This window comes from Periplaneta americana, chromosome 13, assembly GCF_040183065.1.
Source record: "Periplaneta americana isolate PAMFEO1 chromosome 13, P.americana_PAMFEO1_priV1, whole genome shotgun sequence".
NCBI classification, from domain to species: domain Eukaryota; kingdom Metazoa; phylum Arthropoda; class Insecta; order Blattodea; family Blattidae; genus Periplaneta; species Periplaneta americana.
In genome coordinates this window covers 83809574-83829226 of record NC_091129.1, presented here as the reverse complement: position 1 = coordinate 83829226, position 19653 = coordinate 83809574, and the positions used below count along the sequence as shown (strand labels likewise).

The window sequence follows — 19653 nt, the reverse complement described above, 5'->3', positions numbered from 1 at the left end:
TTCAATTAACGTACCCTTGAAATTATTCAAATCTGCTACTAGAAAATATTCGGATGTAAATGGTCCAAAATGTCAAGTAAAAAAAATATAAAACAACAAAGGTAACCTCCAGGTGTAAACGGTCCAGAGCGTAAGCAACAACGGGTCAATAAAATCTAAATGACCTTATCAAGTCCTGCATTGGATACAAATTTAAGAACTGCATTTGCAGAATTAAAATTATTTTCAAGAGCGTCACGTAGTATAGGCAGATCAGAAAGACATATGAAACATATGAAATTCACTTTTCAGTCGAAATTGGCCAAATGGTGTGAAGTTCGTGAAGGATTCTGGCGGTATTTTACCTGATCCTACGATCTGTGAAGCTTGTAACCTGATATTTAAAAGCGATTCCGTAAACACTCCAAAGAGAAATCGTTGAAAGTATCCTAAAATCTATCGAATTAGTGCTATTCTATTGCGAAAAATTTCTTTGGTTCAAATTTCACGCGCATCCTATTCCTTAGCGGCTGCGCATCGATGCTGTGCGCAACATAGAGTATAGCCGGACAGCAGACGTTTCAAGTGTGCAGAAAAGAAGACTTCTACTGTCAGACTGTAGGAGGAAATAATGTCTAGTAAAGATCTACTCCTGTGAAGCACGTTTTACTCTAGATAGTGTAATATAGCATTGTTGTTTTCCTACTACTGCAGGATATTTGAAAGTAATCTTGAAGTGTCTCGTCTCATGTTATCAGTAGAGTACGGATTTTTAGGTCTTTAAAATGTAATTTTAGGTGCCTAAAATAGACTTAAAAGTGTAGGAAATAGTCTCTAAAGAATTTGAAATAGGCTCTACGAAAAAATGTTTTCTTTAAAAACATGTTCCAAATCATCAGGAATTCACTTTTAGAACTTAATAATTTTAAATGTTTATATACCACCACCACCACCACCACCACCACCACCACCACCACCACCACCACCACCACCACCACTACTAGAACTACAAGAACAACAAATATATAACTAGTAATACATAAACTAAACAATGAAATGTGAGAAATATGTTTAGACATAAATTCAGTATACAAACAAGTCAAATAAAATACATTTTTCCAAGCCTTGTCCATTAATTTTCATAATTAGTTTCACAATAAATTGCTAATACTTTTTCTAAATTATCAATTAAAAAACAATGCCGTCTCTTACTCAACACAAATTTGTATACTCCACATCCACTGAAGTAACAGGAGCGTATTTCAATTTTGACTCTAATTGGACAGGAATGTTGCATTATAAATCCGTGTTCTTCCCTGCTGGGATATCTGAAGCAGTACGCAGGTCCTTCAGTCCTACATTTCTCTGCAGAACTTGCTCAGTTTACCCCGTAATTTATTTCCAGCAGAACCAGGTACACTTTTGATCCTTTCTTGCATATCATGAAATATTTCCATTTGTTAATACAGTGGTTTTCCTCCTACTTCCAGTGATGCAATAAAGTGCACAAGGAAAGTGAAGTGTCACTTTAAAAATGCTAGGTCTCTCTGAATACCAGAATCATCCATCACTTCCTTTGCAGAATCAATGCTGGCAGACTCATTTTCTAGACTTGATACATCTTTCACTTCACTAATGTGCTAGTTGTAGTTTTCTGCAACTTTCAACCATGTTCCCCAGCAGGTTAGTACAGGTTCTGGTGGCAGAGAGACATTTGGAAATTTCTCAAGGAAAATTTGAACCCTTGTTGGCGCCTTGACGAAAAAAAATTTTACAGTAGAAATCAAGTTATATACATTTGGATATTGTAACCTGATATGGTCCGTGACACGATTAACGCACACTGAAAAATACACTTTGGAATTTAAAATATAAATTTTTTAAATAAAAATGGGTATTTTGACCTATTAGAGATAAAACATACTTAATAGGTCAAAATAGGCGTTTTCAGATGCTATTAAAATATCAATCTTAGGCATAGTTTCATATGAAACGTGTACTTGCAAGTTTTTATGAACTTATCTTTTAAGGATTAAAATAGGTTTTTACCTAAAATCCGAAGTCTAGTTATCAGTTAGTGAGTATGAAAGAATAACATAATGCGAAACGCAAGAACGAAAGCGCTGTGTTTTGTCTGTTTTCACACTATAATTTAGTTACAAACTAGAATAAAAAATAGTTTTATAAGCCATATTCTAACATCTATGGTGACTAATTAAAGAACGTTGACGTGAATATATACCACATAGAGAAAAAGAAAAAGGAATTACGTGGACAAGAAAATGTGCCAAAATTTGAGTTACAGTAACACATGCCTCAGTTCAGATGAACGATCATCCAACCAGTACGCGGAGGTAACAGTACAAATAATGCGACATATAAATCTCATTTAAACTTGTTTCAAATCTTAGTAAGTTAAGTCTTATAAAATCTCAATTAACACAACGTTTAAACTTTTTTCACAATGAAAGCGATTCTATGAATCCCCTGTCAATACTTTCAGTAAAATGGACATTTTTTGGTTTTATTTCAAACTGTACTTATTGATTAGCTTATATTCGTTCCTGTAATTTGTTAGGTTATTTGTTTCTATTGGGTTTATCCGACGTAGTTCTGTCGGCTAAGGCGCTTGTCTGCCGATGCGGAGTTACAGTAATGCGCGGGATCGATTCCCACTAGGGCTGATTAACTGGTTCGGTTTTTTCCGAGGTTTTCCCCAACCGTAAGCAAATGACAGGTAATCTATGGCGAATCCTCGGCTTCATCCCGCCAAATACCGTCTCGCTATCATCAATCCCATCGAAGCTAAAAAACCTCGTAGTTGATAAACCGTCGTTAAATAACCAAGTAAACAAGCAAACAAATTCCTGTACGAACTCTCAATCATGGTTTCAATAGGTATGTAATGTTCCTTCGGCTTCTAGAACTGACTTAAATTTAAATTTCTTTTTTAAACTTATATTTTCTACGCATTAAAAATCTCTCTCTTTCCTGATGAATGTTTCTGCATGTACATATTTTCTGATTGTGTACAGATACTTAAAATTATACCATCACATGTACTTCTCTATTTCTTCTACAGTGCTGACACAGTTAAACCGAGGCGCTATCTCGTCTCCCCACTGGGTGCCGACTTGATACATGACATTGCATGCCAGAAGTCCATCTTCCTCTTTCCCCAAAAGCTTCCCCCCTTCTCTACCACCTATTGTGGTCCTTTCCTCACCTACCTTTCTATCACTTTATTCAGTTCCCCTCCTGCCTCTTTTCCTACAGCTTTTTTTTTTATCGTGGAACGTGAAATAGCACAAGTTGCCTTGAGGCTTTTTCCAAATCAAGTTCAACCATTCTGTTCTAGAGACATCCGAATACAGTTTTCCAAGAATTTGATTCCGCAGATATAGAATCTATTATTCCAGTTGAACGGTGGGAAGCGTTAGATGATATCAGAGTGCAGTCTTCTTGTAAGACACTTTTATTTCTGTCTCTCTCCACTCGCCGTAATTGGGATTCTTTATCCTTACGTTTTTCTATCGAAATCAATTTGTTTTTTAGAGAAAATAAATGGAATTCAATCGTTTAAAAATAAAATATTTTGCGTCGAATAGAACTTAGCCGGCCTCTTTCTAATAGCCCATTTTCTGAGTCCTGAGGTACAGAACGTTCAACTAGGATCCCGGGCAGGAAGGCGTTCATCAAACATGCTTACAAGAGGACATAGATTGAAACATTATGAATCCGTAACCTCCCAGGTTTCTTGTACGCATGTAACTTTTATTAATGACAGCATGTACACAATAACATTTTTATTTCATATCAGGAACAAACCTAGTCATAGAAGTTGTTCAAATTGGTATTCGTCTGTATTAATATACCGAGTGGCACAAAATTCACTTTACAATATGAAAAATAAATGTAAGTTTAGTAATATCATAAAACAACGCACGCAATTTGGCGTCATATATTTGCTAGTAGAATACGCTTGGTATTACTAATAATATAAGCTTCGCAGTTTCGTAACGAAACAAAAGACAAACAAACATTATTTAGGTTTAATGTGGCCATATGACATTAATTTACAACACATAAAACATTGTTTTCTGAGCTTAATAACATTATTTGCATTATACTTTATTAGAATTATGTAACACATATTGTTGGTACTGTATATATGTATGTATTTGTTCACACTGTAAATGGGTAATTACCCGGTAGTAGTGGTAACTAATTTATGTATTTATTTACTTATTTTATTGCTCGTAAGTATGAAATGAATACAAGTTAATACAATGTATGATAAACTAGCCCACTCCTAAATAAGTAAGATTCGTGCTCAGGAGGCTATTCCAATACAGACAAAAATAAAAATAAAATTGAGAGTGAATACAAATTTAAAAGTGTTAAATATGTTTAAACCCAAACTATAAATCCAATACAATTGTTTTTATTTTTTATTAATTTGGAGAGGATTCGTTGTTAAAATAATATTAGAAAAAATTTGTTTAATAATCTGTGACCTTGACTCATGCTATGATAAAAAGCTGCATTGGTTTTACATTTAGGTTCAGACAAACGCAGAGAATTCGTATTTTTAGTTCTATATTTATGTATACATCTTTCAAAGTTATTAAGATTTCAGTGAAAATATTTTAATCAAATAAAATAATAAATTTGTTTAGTGTTGAAAACTTTCAAATGTTTAAACAACAATTCAGTTCAGTAATCTTTCTGTTTTTTTTAAACAAATTTTAATACTTTTTTCTGTAGTAAAATTATACTCAATCATACTCAAATTATACTCAATAACGACAATCAATAATAAATTCCAATTAATAATAATAATAATAATAATAATAATAATAATAATAATAATAATAATAATAATAAGGAACATTCTAAATTCAATGAAGCACGATCACTTAAAATAACATTTAAAGTAAATCTAATTGTATATTAACCCTAAGTTCGAACTTAAACTCACGAGTATATACAGTAAAATATGTTCGTACATGCACAAGTACCTTTCAACACTACACTCTTTTCGCTCTCAACTCACTCACTGCACTGGAATTACGACACATTTCACTGACACTATCCTGGTTTCACTAACACTTCAAAAACATTTCACTGTTCAAATAATTTGCACTACCACTACAAACTATAAAACTTCACTGACAGAAACGCACTTCACTTACACAACACACTCCTTCACTGATACAACACTTCAAATAACAACGCAACAATAGTAACACCCTTATTTTTCTGTAGAATCGTACTTACTATATTAACCTCAAAGTCCTAGCCTAGACCTACTGCAAGCGATTTTAGCACTTATAGTATAACTCACACCCTTTCACTGTAAATCAATCTCCTTTCTCTGCCACTATAACTCTCAGAATTAAAATAATAATAATAATAGTAATAATAATAATAGTAATAATAATAATAATAATAATAATAATAATAATAATAATAATATCCAAAGAAGGTTAATGTGCGAATTCGAAATGAGGCAACGGTACAAGTGGACAGCTTCAAAAAATTGCGGTGTACTATAAGCAGTAACATGAGCTGCTGCCACGAAGTCGAAAGGAGGACAGCAATAGCAAAGGCAGCTTTTAATAGAAAAGGAGCATCTTCTGCGCACCTCTGGAAAAAGAATGAGGGACTAGTGAAGTGCTTTATGTGGTGTGTTGCATTGTATGGACCAAAAACATGGACAAAACGACGAAGTGAAGAGAAGCGACTAGATACATTTGAAATGTGGCTATGGAGAAGAACGTATCATGAGAATTGCATAGAAAAGATAAGAAATGAATGGATGGAGAAAGAATAATGCTGAAATTGATCATGAAGAGAAAAAAAAAAGAAATTGTTTGGGACACCGGCTAAGAAGAAACTACCTCTGAAGAATGCACTGGAAAGAATGGTGAACGGGAGAAAACTATACTAAAAGCCAGGTTTTGAACCGACTAAACAGGAAGTCGGGTGGGCGAGAGGAAAGTGCGGGTTAGAGGGGTAGCCTGTGCAGCGATGACACGTTGAGTGTGAGGGGAGGAGGGGAGAAGGAGAACGGAGCTTTTCATTGGATCCCACATGAAAAGTCATCTGCTAACGAAAATCTGGCAACGGGATCACGGAGACAGTGTAGCCAAACTTACTAGTTCATTTGCAATACCACGTGCATTACGAGTCGCATTTCGTACCAGCGTCATTAGCTCGTGCTTTATTAAAACAATAATAATAATTGAATATACTCGTACATGGCTCAATCAGTATAAAATCATATCCATTAAATTATTATTATTGATGTACAAAAATAGCTAAATAGTAAATTCGATATATAATCACAACTCAAAATAAAATAAAAATTACTATAATATATCTTGATATTTAGTTAACACTATATTATTATTATTATTATTATTATTATTATTATTATTATTATTATTATGATTATTATTATTATTGAATCGTTGTTTGTTCGTTTAAATGAAATGTTTGAATTCGTTATATACTTCTTTCTTTTATTAATAATTGAAAACACAGCTACGACTGTTATTTTAAACATATCGGTAACAAACGCTGAACACGCTTTGAATCTCGCGCCACTATGTGGCAACAGAGCTCAGAAAGAGAGCAACAGAACGTTGCTTCCGGTTTAGTCGGTTCATATCTTGGATTTTAGTGTAGAAGACAGCAGATGACAGACAACATTAAGATGTATGAATTGCATGGGGATACAAAGAAGAAAACTGAAAATAGAAAGATTGGATGCTGGGTTTGAAGTAAAGGATCTGCCCTTGGGCACAAAGCTATGAATAAATGAATAAATGAGTTATTTAATTTATTTCTTAATTAATGCAAACCTTATGAAAGCATTAAAAAACGTACAAGAGGTACAATGTACTCCGCGCACCTACCCATAAAAAATTAGTGAACGTGCTCGCTGTAGGGTTAAAAGTAACATTCTGTGTCATTATTAAATTCATTGACGTATGTATTACTTTTACCTCGTTATTTAACGCGGCGTCATGAGGCGGAGGATTCACCATAGATTGCCTGACATTCGCCTTACGGTTGGGTAAAACGTCGCAAAAAGCCAACCAGGTAATCAGCTCAAGCGAGAATCGAACCCACGCCCGAGCACAACGCCGGATCGGTACGAAAGCGCCTCAGTCAACTGAGCTACGCCGGTGGTTATGTATGTATTCCTACCTACGTTTTCCAGGGGCTTAATAAAACGTAAACTATAATGGCAGAGACAAGACAAATTACAGTAAAAGCAGGTACTTAACATAGAGAAAAGAGCCCCCGGAGTAAATTGTGTAATCAAGACGGACCCAATAACGCTGGGCGCTATAGGATCTGATAAGAACAGAGTTGCAAGGCAAGCATTCAGCCAGTCTCCTCTGTGAAGTGACAGTGGCCGTACATTACGGATATCATTACCAGCTTAATGGCACCATTACTGCAGGTGTGTTAATTACCAACGCTACTGAAACGCTCACGGTGTCAACAATTACAATGATTATGTGTTGTGTGCCGTTCTGCAGCGACCAGGTGTTGATCGTGAAATAGTCTTGTCAAAACAAATACGAGCACATGTTGAATTTAACCGGTTCAGTTGAAACCCTTTTTAGAAAAAATTATAATCAAACTTTACAAATCTCATCGAACTAGGTGGACATGTCAATTTAAATGCTCCAGTGTGGTGATAAAACCCTTCTAATTTGCCCTCCAATCCTTCTCAACTATAATTATCTATACATCTTGATTACACAACTTTTAACACTGTATCACTTCGGAATATGTAGCCTATAGGTCGAAACATGTTAACGAGATACGTTGAAATTTAACACAGGAAAGTCTTACTATACATATTCCGAAAAAAAATATCTAATTATTATCCTAAACACAGGAAGTCAAAAGGAGGATAACAATGGCAAAGAAATATTTTAATAGGAAAAGGAGCATTTTGTGCTGACCTCTGGAAAAGGAAGTAAAGAAGACACCAGTGAAGTGCTTTGTGTGGAATGTAGCCTTGTAAAGGCCAGAAACATGAACATTACTAGGAAGTGACGAGAAGCGACTAGAAGAAACTGGAATGTGGATACAGAGAAGAATGGAAAGTGTGAATTGGACAGACAGAATAAGAATGATGTGTTGAAAAGAGTCAGTGAAGAAAGGATAATGCTGAAACAGATCAGGGAGAGATAGCCTAAAGGAACTGGTTGGGTCACTGGCTGAGAAAAAACTACCTACTGAAGGATACACTGGAAGGAATGGTGAACGGGAGAAGAGTTCGGAGCAGAAGAATATATCAGATGATAGGCGACATTAAGATGTATGGATCACATGCGGAGACTAAGAGCAAGGCAGAAAATAGGAAACAGTGAAAGATCTCCCCTTGGGCAGAACGCTATATGTGTGTGCGTGCGTGCGTATGTATGTATGTATGTATGTATGTATGTATGTATGTATGTATGTATGTATGTATGTATGTATGTATGTATGTATGTATGTATGTATGTATGTATGTATGTATGTATGTATTCAAAACAGGACAATAAACCTATCACTGAAGGTGAAATCGAAGGAAGGCTGCTGAAAAGAAGGCATACAGAGTGTAAGTAATATAAATGTACAGATTTTAGCAGCTTATTCCTCGGACAGAGTACAACAATAAGTGCTAATTCCATATTAGTCCCTTATGAACACTTTTATCTATAGTAATGTCACAAGAGATCTGAGATTTGCCGATTGGGAAATCTCAGACCTCGAATGACATTTATTAGGGCTATTTCATGAATAAAATAAAATAAAAATGTAAATAATATATCCCTAAAATTCGCTCACAAAATGTTAATAATTGTATATTTATGAATACTTAGCCTATTGAGACATTGTGAAGTCGATATAGTTGAATAACGATTACTGCAATAAAGAAATTGAATGTTATTCAGTAATGTCAATTGAGAAAAGCGAAGTACAAGTTTAAAAATGTGAATTACATGTACTGAGCTTTTCTCTTGTTATTATAACAGAAATATGTTTTCATTATCTGCTAAAATCATAATTTGATTTAAACATTTTATAGTATCATTACAAATAATCTGATTAATACATTAATTAAAGGAAAGAGTGTCATTTTCTTTAGATACAATGGACATGGAATTAGAAGATGAAGATATAGATGTAGAAGAAGGATTTCGCACTTTATTTAGTACAATAGATTCATGCTCATCGATTTACGTGGAAACAGTTGGCGACACTGACTAAACAAAAGAACAACCATGCGATAAATTGATGGTGATAAATCGAGCTGCAGAAATTATCGCGATGTATGATTGTGATTGGTTGGAATTCAAAATTTCATTACACTTCATTGGCCGAAAATGGAATGACGTCATATAAACAAAAGTCAGAAAAACTTATATTTTTCCCTATATGTTTTATTCCATAAGTACTAACTGTAAGTGTCTGATTTTAATCTTGTCATTAAAGAAACTGATAGAAAATGATTTATCCCTTTGACATTTTTCAATAAAATGGATGGAATTCTTCAAAATTAAATAACAAATTAAAACGTATTGTTATTTCATGAAATCAGGAAGTCTGGCAATCCAGCTCCAGTGACTACTTGGTGTTAGAATGCTGCGAGTTCAGTTCGTGTGTGTACATTGTTCGAAGCGAACAGTATTTCATAGACAGCTGGCCGGCGAGTGTACGTTTACACGCGAACCAGCATATGTAATTCCTTAATTTCTTACGAAATCATTTAGCGGGTGTAGGCTATACTGTAGGTATATTAAAATATACTAAAATTTTTTAATCACGAATATCTCGGCTTCACTTTTATTTACGGATAATCAGTAATCACGTTGTACTGTACCTAATTCCCGTTACACTCGACGACAATATGAAGAAAAATGTTCAGGTATGAATGCCGGCCTACTATAAAAGACGACATATTTAATGAGCAATTCATCATCTCCAAGGCGAGTTTTGCGCTGCATGGCTCCCTTTTTCGTAGTGATGAATTGATACAGGAAAACGGGAGTACTTCGAGGAAAAAGAACATCTGTGATATCTACTTTGCTCACCAATAATTCCATCGCGACCTGGCCACGGATCACACCATGGCCGCCATGGATTTGGCTATTCAAAGCGTCATCTCTACTTCAATGTACCCTCAAAATGAAGCATTTGACACAAATTAAAATACAAATAGAAGAAGGAAGAAGATTTTGAAATAAGTAACTTCTAATAAGGATCTAGACACGAAAGACTTGGAGAAGAGGAGAAGGAGGGAGGACGAGGGGGAGAAGTAGACAAATAGAAAGAAAATCAAATGACATGAAGCTTGAGCCAATGTTTTCAGTAAACTTTATACACTGATGTCCAAATATTTAACAGAGACACACAGCGTCTTTCAAGACACGAGCAAGCAAACAATGTTAAGTTGCAAGATACCACATGAAGCGCAAGATGCAGCTGTGTACCGTTTCTGTATTATTTTGGATCCTGAACATGAAAGGAAACAAATCTTGAGTTCCAGACAGTTGACTTGCGCAAAGCGATAGTCCCTCAGAGGGTGAGGGGGTTTGGGAGCAGGCAGAGTAGAGTAGGAACCCCTAATGTTGGGGTGGAGCAATCATGGTACGACCCTTGGCATTCCTCAAAGAGTATCAAGTTGATTATGTTATAACCTTTCTAAAGTTTGAACTTTACCCACCCTTCTCCATCATCTCCAAGGCGGGTTTTGCGGTGCATGGCTCGTTTTTTTCGTCCCCTTGCTCTTGCAGAGGGGTTACTAATATTTGCCAAGAGAGCAATCTAATCATTTCGGAAGGGGTTTCTTTTAAATATTTAATCTTCTGCGATCTGATATTGAGTATTCCTAATATTCATGTAAATTTTACGCAGTTTTCCTTTATACCATGAGGAGCCTTTTAGTAGGCCTAACGAAAGTTAATAGAATCTATAATTCTGCAAGGTTTTAATATTACTAGGTGACAAATACAGATTGTTCGAGAAAATCAAGAATAGATGCAGAAAGTCTTTTCACCACAACTTAATTTTCAGACGATTAAAATTCATTTCATCTCGTAATCGGATTTTAATCAGTTAATTGGTTCGATTAATCAATTAAATCTACAGCTCCAATAATTCAGATAGAAGAAAGAGATGAAGTTGATATTGACGGTAGATTAATATTATTATTGACAAATAAATCAAGATAATTTAGGGCGCATTAAAATCGAGATGCTAAGAGTCAGTCTTTGTCAGACTCAGTTTTCTTCCTGATACTGAACTAAGCCTTCAAGTGTAACTGCTATTACTTAATCTATAATGTAGTACACTGACTCGCAAAACTTTTGTCCGATAAACAGTTTTTCTCGTTCTTAAGTTGGTATTTGTACTCACTCTAGGACTGCAGCGTAGGCGGCAGGTAGTCTCCCCGCAGGTACCAAACCACTCCTCCTCACAACAGATAGGTTGAATCAAGGTACTTAGTAAACTTTAAGAGAGTATGTTTACTTAGTGGTCTAGTGATATAGATAAATTTAATAAACACGGCAATTTGTAGCTCCTCCTCACGCCACGGTTCTTTGCGTTATAATGCGCATACAGCTTATTTCTCTTTGACTGTTGTCATAGTAATAACATTACGATAATAAAATTACATTTATTAAAGGTGGCACTATCAATCAATATATTAATATTCTAAAAAATCGGGTAATAATTTTATTAAGACAAATTTTTATGGGTATGTGTATGATTTAAAACTTGATTGTCAGTTATATCCCGTAGGATACAGCAGTTTAATTTATATTTTACATACATAAAAAAAAAGGTTTGCATATTACTCTCATACAGTAATGGAACGAAAATGTGGATGTAACGAACTAAAAAATAGGCAAAGTATATAGAAATATACAAATGTCTGTGCTTTCAACACCAAACGTGATATTGGAACCATATCTGATACAACAAAGCTGTGTAGATGGAGGAATTGTCCTGTTGAAAAAATGTAATTATATCAGGTTGCAACATGCGCATGCTAGGTAGCATACGTATTTTCCAGTATGTGGAAATATTGCTGGGAAGTCAGATTCTCTTCAATTTTACACAGAGGTCCTACTCATATCCTGAAAATCCATCCCCAAACAGCGACAGAAATACGTCCATTGCGATGTGTTGGTGTTACATATTCTGGCTGAAACCTTGTGGACCCAATAGGACGAAATTCCTGAATTGGCCCATGACTGGTGTTTGAGAAAATCTTTTAATCTGAAAATATTACATTTTCCCATGAATATTCATAATATTCTTATCAAAACGCGATGTTATCTATTCTATGTTTATGATCCAACATGGTATTTATACGTGCAGAAAAGATGAAAAATTTTCCTGGTATATTACATAATACTCAAGAGAAATAAACAACATGTTTTAAACATTTCGGTGCAAAATAGACTCAATGTTTTATTTCTGTCGTTATTTCTCTAAAAGGTTATCTTTGGTTCGATTAGCTAGATATATACCTGCAACTCAGAGTTCAAATACCTCCCTTCCCAGGACGACTAATATATCACAAAGTTCATTTTTCCATTATTTCATAGGACAAATGTTTTGCGAGCCAGTGTACCTAACATCCTTACAGAATTCAATTTAAATCCACTATGCATTCTGATACATAGAGAGATGCCAACTAAAGCCTTCGTTTTTTTTGAATAGACGCATACGACGTGCGAGGTGCGAGGCCCGCCTCCCACAAATCCGGACTACACGAGAGATAGTGAGTGATTTCTATAACTGCGAGATACGAGGTCTGCGCACCTCGCAGCCATAGAAACCACTCACTATGTCTCGTGTAGTCCGGATTTGTAATAAGGTGAGCTGGGGTAACGGTAAAGTACCTGGGGAAAGGCCTAAGCGTCTAGTAATAAAAATGAAATCTGCCACCACACACCCTCCCCATCGTACCACCTTTCAGTGCAGTCTGGGCTTTCAGCTCTTTTTAACGCTAATTTCTCTTAAACTGCAGACAGTAATAAAAGCAAACCTAATTTCAAAGCAAGAGTTGTAACAGCTTGGAGCTCTACGCTACAAGAGAGAGGAGTACCCACAAGCAACGAGCAGCGCTATAGCCTGTTCCGAAAGTTCAGAGCCCTCCGCAGAGAGCAGAAGGATGTGCTCGTTTTATTTCTTATGTAGAAATACAGTAGTTGGTAATAATTACGGTATGAGGATTTCAACGGTTACTTTATTTTAAAACGGTCAATCTGATTCCATGGGAAAGATGATCCGGCGCACTGACATATGTATTTGCTAGTTATATGTAGTATTGTAACAAACAATAAGGTAAATATTATGATGTACCCTGATTGTGTGTACTAATATATGAGGCGCGTTTTTAAAGTGAGTACCCATCATTTTAAAAATATAAACACAACATTATTAAAAAAAAAAACTTTATTTTCATTGAATTCTACAGATCTTATATTACTTCTCCACATAGTTTTAGCCATTACTGAGGCATTTGCCATAGCGGAAAGTCAATTTTTGTATCTCTTCGTCATAGAATGATGCCAACTGTGATGGAAGCAATGTATATGCTGCTTCTTTCACATCGTCTTCCTCATTGAAATGTTTGCCATCAAGGAATTTATTCAGATGAAGAAACAGGTAAAAATCACTTGGTACCAAGTCAGGGCTGTAGGGAGTGCTGTCAAATTGTTCCCAACTAAATGACGCAGTGAAGTCTTGATTTTTTTTTTTTTTTGACCTGGGATTGTCATGAAGCAAGAGCATTCCACGCCTTTTGTTCTGCAATGCAGACATGGCTCTTTCACCACGGGCGGCATCGTTCTATGATTAAAGAATACAAATATAATATTTGTTCCCCCGTTATGACACGTGCCTCAATAATGGTGGAAACTTGTGAAGAAGTAGTTTCTGATGTGTTGAATCCAATGAAAATAAAGTATTGTGAAAACAATGTACTCACTTTAAAAACGCTCTTGGTAAATTCATTGTACGAGTACCTTACAGTCGTTTGTTACTCTATTTCTATTATGTATTCGTATGTGTTGAGCGCAAGGTCATTTGAAATAGAATTTACGTTCAATTGAAATGTAAACAAATAATTAGACTGCCATCAAACTTCAAAATCATTTTTCTTTAGAAATTATAAATGATATTGAAAGAAATAATTGAATTTCACTAGATATTTTGTTCAAAAGACCAATATATACTGTCTATATAATTTTGCCTGTTTACATCATTTACACCGCGTAAAATCAACTTTCCTTTTTGATTTTAACTCTGATGGTAATTATTTTATTAGTGAATGTCTAGTTTCGGTTTCATTTATGCCATCTTGAAACTCATACCGGTAATAGGAAAAAAACAATAAAAATAACAAAACATTATCACAAGAAAGAATGAAGCAGGACACAAGCACAGCAACGCAAAAATACACCACACTAATATACAAAAAAAAAAAACACACACACACACATACGAAATCGCATTTTCATTTAGGAAATTAACCCGGCACAGTTCGCGCTGGGTCTCTGAGACCCAGAGGAAATAGCTTACATGTTCTACATTACTATGTGAAAACATAGTTAAACTCTCATTTACCAAAAAAAAAAAAAAACTATAATAAACTTAAGATATTTTCTTTAAATATCTAAATTGGGTCTCACAGATACGGAGCGAGTATTTATGCTAGGAAAATATGAGCGAGTTCCGCCGCGTTAACTTACAACATTGCGTACAGAACAGAAAACACACTACAAAAACAACTTAACTCACAAACAAAACAAACAATTAATACAACTTAACAGGGGTTTACAAATTAACATGCAACAGTTGTAACGACTTCAAGTCTACATGTCAAAGTCAGTGTCAGTGGAGGAAATTGGAGGATAAACATTTAAAAGATACGAGCGAAAAAATGTCACTTCAAGAGAATTTAGGGCTGAGAAAAACTGAATATGTGAGCTCCAAGCTTGTTGGCCACTTGTCTCTGCACGACTTCAGAGAATTCTGAAGTCTCCTACATAGGACAAATTGGGAGATCACTAAAACATGATAAAAAGAATACATCACAGCCATAACGAAATCACACATCACCAATACCAACCACAATTACAGCAAAATAGAAGCAGACATGGAAACCTTACATATTGAACAAACAATCGAGAAATTAATAGACTAGACTAATACGAAATATAAGGACACACGAAAACACATCCACAACCTATCTTCAAAACAATTAAATTTCAGAATGCACAATCAATTGATATAACACTACAGATCATAAACGCACCCATCACCAAAGCACAAAAAGAAGAAGCTAGATCTTACTAGAAATCTGAAGATGGCCGAAATCAAGCCGAAACTAGTCATTAACTAAGCTAGATTATCATTACATTTTAAATTAATACAGGAAAGATATTTAAGTTAAAAATTTACCAAATCTTTAGTTTCGAAGTATGAAGTTCATAATTTACTTAGGCCTATTTACAAATCGCTTTTAAAAAACCCAGAGGTTCATTGCCGCCCTCACATAAGCCCGCCATCGATCCCTCTCCATCCAGTCCCTAACATCATATCCCACATCCCTAAAATCACTTTTAATATTACCCTCTCAGACACCCCAAAGGTCTTTTTTCCCCTCAGGTCTTCCAACTAACACTCTATGTGCATTTCTAGATTCACCCATACGTGCTATATGCCCTGCCCATCTCATACCTCTGGATATAATGCCCTTAATTAGTTTTTTATAGTAAGTTATTTTACGACGCTGTATCAACATCTCAGGTTATTTAGCGTCTGAATGAGATAAAGATGATAATGCCGGTGAAATGAGTCCGGGGTCCAGTACCGATAGTTACACAGTATTTGCTCATATAGGGTTGAGGGAAAACCCCGGAAAAAACCTCAACAAGGTAACTTGTCCAGGTAACTTGTCCAGGTAACCGGGATTCGAACCCGGGCCACCTGGTTTCGCGGTCAGACGTGTTAACCGTTACTTCACAGATGTGGACTGTTCCTAATTATGTTAAGTGAAGAATACTATACGTGGAGTTCTGCGTTCTACAACTTTCTCCATTCTCCTGTAACTTCAACCCTCTTAGCCCCAAATATTTTTCGAAGCACCTTATTCTCGAACATCCTTAACCTTTGTTTCTCTCTCAAATTGAGAGTCCAAGTTTCATAACCGTCAGAACAACCGGCAATGTAATTGTTTTATAAATTCTGTCAGCTTTTTGACAGCAGACTGGATAACAAAAGCTTCCCAACCGACTAATAGCAGGCATTTCTCATATTCATTCTGCGTTTAATTTCCTCTCGAGTGCCATTTATATTTATTACTGTTGCTACAAGGTGGGGTATTATTTGTGGAATAGAAAATTATTCATATGAATAATTTTATCTTGACAAGATAATGTTATTATTTAACTAAATTTTAATTTTAATTTTTCCAACAAAATATTTTGCGCTCCGTAAATTGTATTTGAATTATTTTCCGCTTTCAGATGCGGTGGATCTATACGTTGAAAATATCCAGCAAATAATTAAGCTGCATTGAAATATACTTCACGTAGGATACGCAATGATTTAATAAATTGGACTAAAACCAATTGTCGAAAAATACAAGAAGTCGGGAATAGTTTTGAAATCACCCGCGATAAGCGCGTGAACGGACTTGGGCGCAGCCATACATCAACCTGGGATTTAGAAGCAGGCTTACACACAAAGCTGGGAAAAACAGCGGCGATATTCGATAGAGCGAATAGCAGATTCCAGCGATGCCTCATCGCGCGCAATGTGACATTCGACATGCTCACCCCCTCCCAAAATGATGACAAAAACACAAACACCACAGTGCCCAGATAAAAGTATTTTATTTATTTACAACACCGACAGAAAAAAAGCTAAACACAAAGCAAATGCCATAATGCCTACGATAAATTCTACACTAGAGTAATTGACATTCTGTTTGAATTTAAAGCGGACAAAAATGCGATAAAATTGCTAAAAAGTAATGACAACTGCAAGAATTGAAATGATACAAAATAGAGATATTCTGTTTGTAAAAGGAATATCCTTTAATCACAATAAATTCATTCATTGAAACGGAACACTTTCCACATTCGTAAAATATTCAAAACGGTACTTTTTTAAAAGTGATTCGTATATATTCGATCTAAAATGAGAGAAAAATTGTAGCATTTTGACAGGAAATATTTATTCTGATATATATCACTCGTGGTAATATTGAAACAGAAGTCAAAGTTGAATGTTTGGGTGTCGTTTTATATAGTTTAAACTTATGTCATATGTTAAATGAACAATCTTACACCACTTCTTTTTTAACTTCAATGCTATATACTATATCGTCGTGTGAATGCAAGAACTAGGTAACTTGATTTTTCATATTTTGTGATATTGCCTATTTACTTATTTATTGCACTAAGGAATATGTCTCGTTTTCTTTTGCCTATTTGTTATATTGGAAAATAGATGTCGCTGGTATCGTTCGATCAGTTACCTAGATCCTGGATTACATTTTGTGCGATTTTTGTTATGCTATAAAAGAGGTAACTAAAAAACGCAAATTTCGAGTTACCTAGTTCTTGCATTCACACGACGATATGATCAGCTCAATTTTAACTTCATTTATTTTAATCATAAGGCAATTGTTTATAACTATGGTATTTTATTCATAACAATTGTAAAGTGTTCATATATTGTTATCAATGGTTCTTACGGTCTGATGATGACATATCATGCCGAAAACGTTAATCTGTTTTTGCTTTCTATATGTTGTGACGTATGTCAATAAATAAATCACATGTTAATTTGATAAGCTAAGTAAGACGGCAAACATATCTTAACATATTTAATTTTCGGGTGTCGTGGCTTTCTCACGGTTTCAACACACATTGCATTAATATTATAAACTTTAATTAATTAATTATATTAATAATTAAAGTATAACTTTAAAGCTGGCAGACTGATCCGCAAATGCCTGGTGATCTGCCGCCTGAAGTCAAGGGCTGCCGAACATTGAAATATTTCAAATCCAAGTTAGAAAATTATCTTATGACGAGTTGCCAAACTAACTTACTATTATGACAAGTGTTGTATTGCATGTTTCCACGTATTCACATTTTTTTTTATGTTCTAGTGATATTTAACTTATTTTATATTTTTGTTTTCATATTTTCCGATAATGGATAATTTGAGCTATATATAATCATAATTTTCCTTACTGTGTGTACTTAAAAATATTGTATTCATTGTACTGCTACTGCTGCTGCTCCTGCTCCTGCTACTACTACTACTACTGCTGCTGCTGCTGCTGCTGCTACCACTACCACTACCACTACCACTACTCTTATTTTTATCATTATTATTATTATTATCATTATCAATAATTGTATTAATTTTTATACTTTGTATGTCTCATTTATTTTGACCTGCTGTTCACATTTTATTATGCTTTTTCCTTTCTTTCTGTATGTTATATATTATGTCTGATTTGTACTTACTTGTTGTTTACATTTTATTATTACTATTATCTTCTTCAGTTTTATGTGTAAAATTGTAGTGTACTTTGTAAATTTGTAGTGTTTTTTGTAACGCAGTTTTACTCCTGGTTGAGTGCTAGAGAACGCCGTATGGCCTTAATTCTGCCAGGTTAAATTATTATTATTATTATTATTATTATTATTATTATTATTATTATTATTATTATTATTATTATTTAATAAAGCCAAGTCAAAATTAGATGTACATTTTTTTTCTCTTATATAAAAATTAAGTAATATAGCCTATAGGGAAATTAATTAAATTGAAAGTTATTTAGATCCAACGGCTTCGCAGCTATCTTCCTGAATAAAGGAGTGCACCGGTTGTTTCACAACTTAACCTGGAGACATGAACTAATACTCTGCCTGCTTAAATTCACTCATTGTGGCTCCACTACTATTTAATTCGATTCAATTATTACCCCAATATTTTCTATACAGTAGTCCCTCTCTCTTGTGGTACGTTCATTCTTCAGCTTTTCCAATTTAAAACTCTCTTAGGTTCCTTGAACGGAACGGCGAAAAATGAAGTTAGACAATTGCCCAAAATGCAAAGAAGTCAAATAAATATATCCATACAGCCCCAATTTTCCTTGAAAGAACGACCAATCGCGTAGCATTTAATTCTTTCTTCTCCCATTTCCTCTCGTTCTATTACGTAATAATTGAATGTTTCAGAACCATAGAGGACCAAGCGCCATTTACAAGGATTAAAATGAATTTATTACCATAATTCAATGCAAACATATAGCAAGTAACCATTATTTGGGATGTTAGTGTAGAAGTGGGGATGAATATAGATAAAAAAGGAAAAGTAATTGGAACTAGGCCTAAATAATACGAAAGGGAAGGAGCGAAAGAAAAAAGGGTGAAGAGTATAAAAGGGCGAAGAAATATAGGAAGAAAGGAAGAAAGAATGAGGGAAAGCACAACAAGTAATATAGGCTAGAGTCCACACCTGTGGAGTAACGGATAGCGCGTCTGGCCGCGAAACCAGGTGGTCCGGGTTCGATTCCCGGTCGGGGCAAGTTACCTGGTTGAGGTTTTTTCCGGGATT

General features: G+C 34.9%; 1 protein-coding gene across 1 annotated transcript in view; it reads right to left on the bottom strand.

Moving 5' to 3' along the window:
- The window catches only part of LOC138711638 (opioid-binding protein/cell adhesion molecule homolog), a 357054-nt gene that overhangs the window by 309212 nt on the left and 28189 nt on the right, over nt 1-19653 (bottom strand). Inside the window, exon 3 of the mRNA XM_069842769.1 lies at nt 933-985. Coding sequence (XP_069698870.1) covers nt 933-985 — 53 coding nt within the window. The remainder of the gene's footprint in view (nt 1-932; nt 986-19653) is intronic.